This window comes from Theropithecus gelada, chromosome 11 (genome assembly GCF_003255815.1).
Source record: "Theropithecus gelada isolate Dixy chromosome 11, Tgel_1.0, whole genome shotgun sequence".
NCBI lineage: Eukaryota > Metazoa > Chordata > Mammalia > Primates > Cercopithecidae > Theropithecus > Theropithecus gelada.
Window position 1 is genome coordinate 40,976,690 of NC_037679.1, and position 11,518 is coordinate 40,988,207.

At 36.0% G+C, this 11,518-nt stretch overlaps 1 protein-coding gene across 1 annotated transcript; it reads right to left on the reverse strand.

The window, feature by feature from the left end:
• Positions 1–7,142: 7,142 nt before the first annotated feature.
• Positions 7,143–11,196, reverse strand: LOC112634661 (60S ribosomal protein L7a). Its single transcript, XM_025402336.1, has 2 exons — positions 10,361–11,196; positions 7,143–7,177 (listed from the first exon to the last, which is right to left on the reverse strand). Exon 1 carries the CDS (start codon positions 11,178–11,180, stop codon positions 10,407–10,409), a length of 774 nt encoding a protein of 257 aa, XP_025258121.1. The 5' UTR covers positions 11,181–11,196; the 3' UTR covers positions 7,143–7,177; positions 10,361–10,406.
• Between the last annotated feature and the right edge of the window lie 322 nt (positions 11,197–11,518).

Below are 11,518 nucleotides of genomic sequence, written 5' to 3' on the forward strand. Positions count from 1 at the left end.
TTTTTAGATAACAGTCACCCTAACAGGTGATATCTCATTGTGGTTTGAATTTGCATTTCTCTGATGATTAGTGATGTTGACCATCTTTGCATGATATCGAGCATCTGTTGGTCATTTTTATGTGTTCTCTGAAGAAATATCTATTCAAGTCCTTTGACAATTTTTTATTTGATTATTTGCTATCAAGTTGTAAGAATTCTTTAGATGTTTTGGATTGTGTATGTCCCCTTGTGTGCTAATATTTCTCTTGAGTATATATGCCTTGAAGTCTAATTACTGGTGAGCATGTGAGTTTTCAATGTCAGAATACAACACCAAAATGGTGTGTGAAAGAATTTTTTCATTCAGAAAATATTGGAAAGATACTGTGCCAGATATTGTTTTAGATTCTTGGAATACATTGAAGAATGAAAACAGTACTGTCTTCAAGGAGTTTGCATTTTAGGTGAAGAGCACAATCACATTAGTAAATTGCATAGTATATTAGAAGGTGATAAGCACTATGGGAGAAAGGAAAAGTACTAATAAGTTTAAAAGGATCAGGAGGACTGTTGAACAGAGGCAGGTTGCATTTTATAATTTCATTGAAAACTTATTTGAGCAATACTTGAAGGAGGTAAGGACGTTGGACATGCAGATTTCTAGTAGAAGGACTTTTCAAGTAGAAGGAGCAGTCAAAGCAAAATATATTCTGCAAAGAATGCCATTGTAGCTGAAGGAGTGGTTATGTAGGAATTAAATCAGAAAAATAGTGGTCTGTGGTGGCACTGATCATATGGGAACTTGTAGGCCATCTAGGATTTGGGGTTCTTACTGGGAATAAAATGGGGTTTTCAGCAGATAGGAGACATGATCTAACTAATGTTTTTAAAAGACCACCCCTGATATTATGTTGAGAATATACCACGAAGGGTCAAGGAAAGAAGCAGGGAGTCCAGAAAGAAGACTCTTGCAATAATTCAGGTAAGAGTTAACTGTGACTTGGCCTAAGGTTTCATGCTGGACTTTGTATAAAATGATTGGATTTCTGGAACATCTGAAAGGTAGACAGAAAAAAATTTCTTAATAGAATGTATGTGGTATATCCAGATTTTCAAAAAATCAAAGGTATCTCCAAGATTTTTGGCCTGAGCAACTAGAAGTTTGAGTTGCCATCACCTGAAATGAGAACTGTAGGATGAAAAGTCAGTTGAAGAAAATCAAGAGCACAGTTTTGGATGTGTTTGATTATTCAAGTTTTAAAATATCTATTTATAATTTAAGTAAAGATGTCAAGTACACAATTTTATACCCACATCTGGAGTTTGAAATAGATGTCCTGGCTGGAAATACAAATCTGAGAGAAGTTGGAGTATCCAGAATCAGGCCAAAAGGAAGTGAATGTAGGTAGAGAAGAAAATAGAATCAAGGAATTTGGGCATTTAAAGATTAAAAGATCAAGGAGTAGAGGAGAGACTAGTGAAAAAGAGAGTAAATAGAGAAGTATGTAGAAAGGAAGAGTGGGGTGTCCAGAAAACTGATGACAGAGTATATTAAGGTATATATAGTGATTAAGTTTGTCAAATGCTGCTGACAGGTCACATTAAATGAGATCTGAGAATGTACCACCAGGGTTTAGCAATATACAAGTCACTGATGACCTTGACAGGAATACTTTCACTGAAGTTATAGAAATGAAAGCCTAATTGGAATGATAGCAAAGAAATACCAGTTTATAATTTCACCAACAGGATATGAGATCCAATATGGTATGACAGAAATAGTCATGTAATGTATCATTTTAATCTGAGATGTAACTTCCTATCAGTGGGAAGTTTGCAGTATAAGTCAAATTTATTTAGTATTTTTGTATCTTAGATTTCTTATCTGTAAAATAGGGTATAAAGCACAATTTTTATCATTGTTATGAGTTATGATAAAAAAGCAAGACATAACTATTGTAGAAACTCTACTACTCTACCAGGTACAAAGTAGATGATTGATAAATATTTATTTTCTCTCTTCCTTCCCAGGAGATAGAAGTAGAAGAGCCTCAACCATATCATATCATATTTTAGGAAAGAGGATGGACACAGGCATGAGTGAAACAAGACAAAGTTTTGAAGCTGATGTTCAAACTGAAGTTGTGAATGTGGAACTAGATGAATGAGATGATTTTGCAGAATCATGCAGAAGTACTGGTTAGAGGGATGGAGACTGGAATAAGATGTTTGTAAATGAACAAAAATATTACTGAAGTTGCAACATTTATTAATGAAATTTGAAAGATCAAATAGGAACCAGGAGAGATGCAAGTTATAAAGGGGGGGGGGGAATCACAATAGAAACAACGTTTTGGCGAGGAAACAGTAGACAGGCAACTAAGTTTTAAGCCTCTTACTAATTTTATGACCTTGGTTTTATAGATCCCCGTTTAGTCTCTGATCCTCATTTTACTCTACTGCTGTCTTGTTTTAAAACATAAATACAGTTCCATACAATCTTCAAATCATCTTATTTTTCAGAAAAAAAGTCCTCTTTTTTTCTAAGACATATTTCTATTTCTGTCCTTGATGCTTATGATTGTTTCATGCCTTTAAACATATCCTCCCAAATGTTGTCTTCACTTTTTCTTTCTGAATTTATCTTGGCAATTGACAAACAATGGATTCAACTTCTTACGTCGTGATTCCAAGGACAATCTCTAACTTCAGTGACTTTATCTTTTACCTCTATGATGGACACTGTGAAGTACCAGTCTCACTTCAATGAAGAATTTGACTTGTTACCCCAACTCTGAGGTGTGTGGTCAGTACATAGCCTTCAGTGATCAGCCGTTTCAGGGTCTTCCTGTGGTGATTCCTCGAAGATTTAGAACCAGAAATACCATTTCACCCAGTAATCTCATTATTGGATATATACCCAAAGGAATATAAATCATTCTATTATAGAGACACATGCACACATATGTTCACTGCAGCACTATTCACAATAGCAAAGACATGGAATCAACCCAAATCATTGCCCATCAATGATAGACTGGATAAAGAAAATGTGGTGCATATACACCAATGGAATACTATGTGGCCATAAAAAGGAATGAGTTCATGTCCTTTGCAGGGACATGGATAAAGCTAGAAGCCATCATCCTAAGCAAACTAACACAGGAACAGAAAACCAAACACTGCTTGTTCTCACTCATAAGTGGCAGTTGAACAATGACCACAGATGGACACAGGGAGAGGAACAACACACACCAGCACCTGTTGGGGTGTGGGGGCCAAGGGGAGAGAACTTAGGGGATGGGTCAATAGGTGCAGCAAACCACCATGACACACATATACCCATGTGACAAACCTGCACGTTCTGCACGTGTATCCTGGAACTTAAAAAAAAAAAGAAGAAAGAAATTTGAAAACACTAAATAAGAAGCAGGAGAGATGCAAATCCTAAAGGGCAGGAAAAATCATGGTAGGACCAATGCCTTTGGCAAGAAAGCAGTAGACAGGTAACCAAGTTTTAAGCCTCTGCTTTTCCTCTTTCTAACTTTATGACCTTGAATTTAAGATCCCCTTTGATAAAAGAGAGGAAGAAAATTACATAAAAAGAGATCATTGAGAGCTTCCTGAGACTTCTCCTCAGAAACAAGAACACTATCACTAATCTGATGAAGGTAAAAATACCAAAGGTAGGTCAGATAGTACTTTTGAGATAGTAGGACAAGGAAAGGATGGAAATGGTTGCTATGTCAAAGTAATCTAATAATAGAGGTTCATGAATGTTTGTGTGAGGAGTCTGAAGTATTTTGGAGGGGAGATTAATATTGATAAGCTTTCTTCCATATATCTTGCCTCATCTGGATTAAATATAGGTTGACAGCAATCTGTAAACTCATGTAAGCAAGCTAGTTGTTTCTTCGTTTTTTTTTATTGTATTAAACCACTGGACCCAAATAAGCTCAATTATGAAATTGCAGAATATTTTGATGTATTGAGCTGCCACAACACTCAGGGGTATTACTACTAGCAAAAGCATTAAAATTTGAAAATGGACTCTTCTATTTAAAAACTTTCAGTGGCCCTATTATTACAGACAGAATAAAAGCATACTCCTTTAAGAAATGGACATCCTTCGGAATCAGTAGCTTATCTCCCCATTAAGCTACTTCCTTAATACTTTTGGCCATGGTCCATCAGGAAACAGTACATTCACATTGGATAATTGTGGAGAGTTTAACAGAAGTGTCAAATACATGTTAGTTATTATAGTAATAATGATTAAGAACTCCTTGACGGAAACAGCTTGATAAAAATGTCAGTAACAATTGTAGTTGGCTTATGAGGTTTCTTATGTTAAACACAGACACACACACACACACACACACACACACACACACAACCTGCTAAATCGAGACACAAATCCAATTCGGGGTAAGGTGTATTCAGTTTACATGCCAGGGATCAGGCCTGATAAAGCACAATGCAATTTAAAGATTAATAAAATTAACAAAATTATCCAGATCTATAAATTATACTCAAAACACAAGCGGACAGAGCCATTCTCTTGCCCTTGGTAACCTTTTCTCTACCAAATTTTACTAGATAACTGGTCCTATATAAATGGATATGACTTAGTATTTTTAGGCATAGTGTATTTTGTTTTTAATGAAAAAAGTAGTGAGAAAGGGACTATTTATTTTGCCACCAAAGTTTGGCATTGTAAAATCTGAGCTCTGTAATTTAGTATCTGCTGGTAACGGAAAGCTTCTAAGGTGGAGAACATGTGATTAGAAAGGAAGCAAAGCATTTATGGCAACCAACATGCTTTCACTTATATTATTGCACTAAATAGAACTTTGAAGTCAGCAAGGCAGAGCATGTTATAATCCTTATCTACAGCTGAAAAATCACAGATTTAGGGCATTTGCAACTGGTTCAGTGTCCCATAGTTTATTAATAGTAGAGTTAGAATAAGAATCTCTAAGACTGCTAAAATCAGACTCTAGGAGTCTTTCATGCAATTCAGTTTAATCCAATCAAGCAGTCATGAGTATTAGTTACTGATGTTCATTTAAAGTTAGGTGAAAAGAAACTTTATGCTTTGGGAATATACAATCTGGTTTGAGAAGAGAAATTTACAAATTTAATGATATAACTCACAAACTCATTCTGAGGCTTAAAAATCTTTTAAAGGACACAGCACTGTAAATACAAAAACAGGTAAACCACTGTGATGAATGCATGCTGAGAGAGATCACCTGCAGTGAACAATGCACGGCAAACCCTCACTTAAAAAGTTTTCTAATTTCTTAACAAGCTTTTTCCCAAATAATTTATGGATTAAAGTGTTCTGCATTTTGTAACCATTTCCCTTTATATGTTAAGTCATATAAATGCAGAGAAAAAAATGGTTATTATATGAATCTAGAGAAGATGTATATAATTACCTATATTACCTGATGTCAGTACTTAATTACAAATTACAGATGTTCCTCAATCATCATGAGGTGACATTCCAGTAAACCCATCCTAAATTGAAAATATACTATATTGAAAGTGCATTTTTGCCTTAAAATATTTTCAATTTAGGATGGGTTTATCTGGACATACCTCATCTTAAGCCAAGGAGCCTATTGAATTCCTGTCGCTTTGTACCATCGTAAAGTGGAAAATTGTAAGTCAAACCATCATAAGTCTGACACCATCTGTACATGGTATTTAGAAATATCTCGATAGGCCGGGCGCGGTGGCTCAAGCCTGTAATCCCAGCACTTTGGGAGGCCGAGACGGGCGGATCACGAGGTCAGGAGATCGAGACCATCCTGGCTAACACGGTGAAACCCCGTCTCTATTAAGAAACACACACAAAAAAAACTAGCCGGGCGAGGTGGCGGGCGCCTGTAGTCCCAGCTACTCGGGAGGCTGAGGCCGGAGAATGGCATGAACTCGGGAGGCGGAGCTTGCAGTGAGCTGAGATCCGGCCACTGCACTCCAGCCTGGGTGACAGAGCGAGACTCCGTCTCAAAAAAAAAAAAAAAAAAAAAAAGATATATCTCGATATTGTGGTGAAATTACCTTCTAGTTTTTAAACTTTGGATATTACTATTATGTTCTTCAAAGCATTTATGGAGTAAGTGTAGAGTATTTTGCCTTCAATATATGTGCACTCAGGATATATAGATATTTTTAAAACTAAGATATTCAATTAAGGAAATCATAGGCATTTTGTTCCCTCCTCCTCACCCCCAACCCCCTAAATAACTTAAATATAATATTAGGGCAAAAGCTGATTATTTCATTTATTATAAGATTCCTTAGAAAACGTATGAGTACATATTTTATCTTTTTCTAATGGTTATTAAAAACTAATACATACTCATTCAGATCAATGTAGAAGTGGAGATGAAAATTTTGTATTTTTCCTGAAGCCTCCTTTCTGGCTCTACTTCCATCACTTACAAGTTAATTCTGCAAGGGACATAGATGTATGAAGTAAATTATGTACTTAATTTTATTGAGCTTACTACTGTATGAAAAAATAAGAGAAATATAATTGTAATAATAACAACTATTGATTGCTTACCATCAGCAATACACAGTGTTTGCTAAGGGTGTCACTTATATTATCTCTTTTATTTAATTAACTACTCACAGTTAACTATCTCCATTTTTCAGTTGAGAAAACTGGAGTTTACAAAAATTAAGTAATATACCCAATATGTATGCAGCCGATGTGGGATTAATAGTTAAATTTTTCTAACTCTAGCATCTGATTTTTATACTGTATACTTTGTCACCTCACAATGTCTGGATAATTACCTTTAACATTGCAGAAAATTATTTTTTTGAGACAGGGTCTCGCTCTGTCATGCAAGCCGGACTGCAATGGTGAGATTTAGGCTCACTGCAACCTCTGCCTCCCTGGCTCAGATGATCCTCCCATCTCAGCCTCCCAAGTAGCTTGGACTACAGGCACATGCCACCATGCCTGGCTAATTTTTGTATATTTTTGTTTGTTTATGGACACAGGGTTTTGCCCTGCTGCCCAGACTGTTTTCAAACTCCTAGACTCAAGCGATCCACCTGCCTCAGCCTCCCAAAGTGCTGGGATTACAGGTGTGAGCCACTGTGCCAGGCCCAGAAAATAATTTTTAAGAAAAGAGCTTTTCTTTCTTTTAGAATACTGAAACTAATATGGACTAATTATCCATACATACAAGTTTTAATTTTTTTCATCTGTTTCTTGGGTCACTTTTGTCTAACAGAGATTATTTTATTTAATTTTAGTACTGTTAAAATATTAATACAATGTGAAGTCCTAGTTTAAAAACAACATTTTCATTCTCATACCAATTCTTTCCAATGCCTGGCTGGATTTGTTGTTTGCCTTTTAATCATATTTCAAACTTTATCTTCCCTGAGAAAGCACATGCCTTACAGCAAGTATTGCCAAAATTAATGTTCATTAACAAAGTTAATCCGGGAAATGTATATTTAAAAATCAAGTTCATATTTCAAATTATCATACAAAATATTTTCACGGAGATATATTTATAAGAAATGAATATCTCTGTAATCCCAGCACTTTGGGAGAACAAGGGGGGAGCAACACTTGAACCCAGGAGTACTAGACCAGCTTGAGCAACATAGTAAGATCTCCTTTCTACAAAAAGAAAAAAAAAAAAGAAAGAAGAGGAAATTAATATCTCTGTTATTTCAACCTAAAGAGTTCTAGGAATTGTCACAGCTAAATGACTAACCTTGAAAGACATTAGTATGTACGAAGGATCTTCAGCTAAATTTTTCAAATCTTTTAAACATTAAAATAAAACATTATAAAGGAAGAATTACACTCAATAATTTTGGTAAATATAAAATAGATAAAAGCAAAACTACAGGGATGGTAATTCTTAAATGTACATATTGAATCAGGAAAGCACTGATAAGACAAGAGGATCTCACAGAAATTTTTTGCATCTTTTTATGGACAAAATCAATTACTTAGCTTTGCCATGGGTGGTCTTCTCCTTTGGGGACAAAAAAAAAAAAAAAAAAAAAAAAGCAAGAGTTTTTAGCTCTTCCTTTAGTCCAAAATTGTAACCATAAGTAAAAATTTTCTTTTATAAATTTCTATGACAGGGTGGGATTTGTTAAAAGCTTAAAAAAGAATGGCAAAAGAAGAGAACCAAAGTATATTAGGCACTGTGCTAGAATCCTTAAAATCATTTCCTCATTTGCTGTAGATGATATTTTCTCCATTTTGTAGATAAGTAAACTGAGGCCAGAGAAAGATGAACTAGGATAATATAGCAATTATGCTGCTTCCTTAAAAATAAGAAGGAGCATGATGGTATCCATTAGTCTACTAGTAAAGCTTGAAATTTGCTTTTAGGCCTTGAACTTGCCCTGGAGATCTTTAGCTGGCATTCTTCTTAACCCTTAAAGGGATTCTGATCATAAGCTCCTGACTTTGCTTCTTTTAATATACTAGGGGATCTCTGTCACTACCAAGTAGTAAGGGCATGATGACATGTTTTAAAATTTTATTAAAGTAGGTTTCAAAAGATATCAGGAAGCCTCTAAGATTCTATATTGCATTAGTTACATCTTATAAAACATATTTAAAAATACTTGCACTCTTTTACAGTTTGCCTTTTATTTCCTACATCCCAAGGTCTGAAACAAAGAGACAAGGATTCCTGCAGGGATTTGACCCCAGGAGCCACATAGTTCCAGAATGTGTTATGCTGTTTCCCTCACTTAACCCCACTCATGCTTCCATGGGAACAACAACAACAAAAAGTTACTGTTATGGGATAATCTGAATTTAACAGATGATCTGATCTGTGAAGAGAAACTGTCTCCTCTTTTGCAGAAGGTACATTAAACATTTGTCTCCAACTAACCCATTAAGCTTTTTAAGGATATCTCTATTTTCTCTCTTTTCTGATACATACTCTGCAATTTCTCACTCATGAAATATTCATCTAATTGTTAATGTAATTCAATTTAATATCAGTAACTAAAGATATTAAATGATATTAAGCTATTTTGAAAATGATTTGCTATCTTTAAGGATGCTTTTTATCTTATTTAGAATAAATAGTGACAGTTTTATTAGTTGCTATAGCAACCTGAAATTCTATTTAAAAATGTGACATTCCATTTTCTCAGAAGGCGTTTTAATTAGAACATATTGGTGTTTACTGAAATGAATACCTAATCTAACCATCATAGCAAGAGGTCATGTGATATAACTGATAATATAAAGAGTTACATAGCACTGGAAATGAATTTGGAAAAAAAAAAGTCTTTTGTGAGGATTTTTTTACATGCATAGAATGTGTAATGACCAAGCAAGGATATTTGAGGTATCCATCCCCTTAAGTATTTACCATTTATATGTGTTGGTAGTATGTCGAGTCCTCTCTTCTACCTATTGTAAAATATACAATATATTGTTGCTACCTATACTCAACCTAGCCTGGTAGGAAACATTATAACTTATTTCTTCTATCTAACTGTCATTTTATACTTATTCACTAACCTCTCTCTTCACTTACTCCTCTCACCCTCACACCCTTCCCCACCTCCGGTATGCTTTTTTTTTTTTTTTCTTTTTTTCCATTTACTCAAGGTGCAATATGAGATTGTTAATTTGAGATCTTTCCAGCTTCTTGGTTAAAGTGTTTAGGGCTATAACTTTCTTCATAATATTGCCTTAACTGCATCCCAGAGATCTTGGCAAGTTGTGCCCCTATTTTCATTAATTTCAAAGAATTTTTTGATTTCTGACTTAAATTTCAATGTTCACCCAGAAGTTATCTGGAGCAAGTTATTTAATTTCCGTGTACTTGTATAATTGTGAGAGATTTTCTTGATGTTATCTTCTATTTTTATTGCACTGTGATTGGAGAGTGTGCTTGGTATTATTGGAGTTTTTTGAATTTATTGGAACTTGCTTTATGGCTAAGTGTGTGGTCAATCATAGAATATGTTGTGTGTAAATAAGGAAAATGTATACTTTGTGATTGTTGGATAGAATTTTCTATAGATGTCTATCAGGTTCAATTGGTCAAATATTGAGTTTAAGTCCAAACTTCCTTTGTTGCTTTTCTGCCTCAATGATTGGTCTAATGCTTTAAATGGAGTATTGAAGTCTCCTACTATTATTGTGTGGCTATCTAAGTATTTTTGTAAGTCAAAGAGAACTTTTTTTTTTTAATGAATCTGGGTGCTTCAATGTTGGGTGCATATATATTTATGATAGTTAAGTCTTCGTGTTGCACTGTACCCTTCATCATTTGGTGACCTTCTTTGTCCTTCTTTTTTTTTTTTTTTTTTTTTGAAGGAAAATTTGTATTTTAATTATTTTTATGTACAGAAAACTCAACAGTGTACATTTAACCCAGCTTAGTGGCAAGTTCTTTAGCCTTTGCCTTTTCGAGCTTGGCGATACGAGCCACAGACGGGACCCAGGACATTGCCGCCCCAGTGACGGCGGATCTCATCGTATCTGTCATTGTAATTGGTCCTGATAGCTTCCACCAGCTTAGCCAAAGCGCCTTTGTCTTCCGAGTTCACCTGTGTGAAGGCGACAGTGGTGCAGGTCTTCCTGTGGACTAGACGGCCCAGTCTGGCCTTCCCCTTGATAATGCAGTAAGGGACCCCCAATTTACGACACAGGGCAGGCAAGAAGACAACCAGCTCGATGGGATCCACGTCATGTGCAATCACCACCAGCTGAGCCTTCTTGTTCTCCACCAAGGTGGTGACGGTGTTAACTCCTGCTCGAAGGACAGGTGGTCTCTTAGTGGGGACATCCCCTTTGCCAGCAGCTTTCTTCTCGGCCAGGGCCAACAGCCTCTGCTTCTTCTCTTGCTTTGTCTCTGGTCTGTACTTGTGGGCCAGCTTAAGCAGCTGAGTAGCTGTTTGGCGGTCCAGGGCCTGGGTGAACTGGTTAATAGCAGGAGGCACTTTCAGCCGCTTATAGAGGATGGCTCTCTGCCGCTGCAAACTGATATAGCGAGGCCATTTCACAAAGCGGGTGAGGTCTCTTTTGGGCTGGATGTCCTGTCCAATGCCAAAATTCTTAGGTCTTTTCTCAAACAGGGGATTCACCACTTTCTTGGCCTCCTGCTTTTTCACGACAGCAGGGGCCAGAGCCACTTTCTTTCCCTTGGCCTTCTTTCCTTTTGGCATCTTGGGCGGCGGGAGGAGAGAGCCTTTGTCCTTCTTAATAGTTATTGATTTAAAGTCTGTTTTATCTGAAATAAGAATAGTGACTTCTACTCTTTTTCATTTTGCATTTGCATGGTAGATCTTTCTCCATCCCTTTACTCAGAGCCTGTGAGTGTTGTTACACGTGAGATGGGTCTCTTCAAGACAGTAGACAATGGAATCATTTATCCAGTTTGCCACTATATGTCTTTTAAATGAGGATTTTAGCCCATTTACATTCAGGGTTAGTATTGATATGTGAGATTTTGATGCTGTCATTGTGTTGTAGACTTGATTGCATCATTGATTTATAGTGTCTG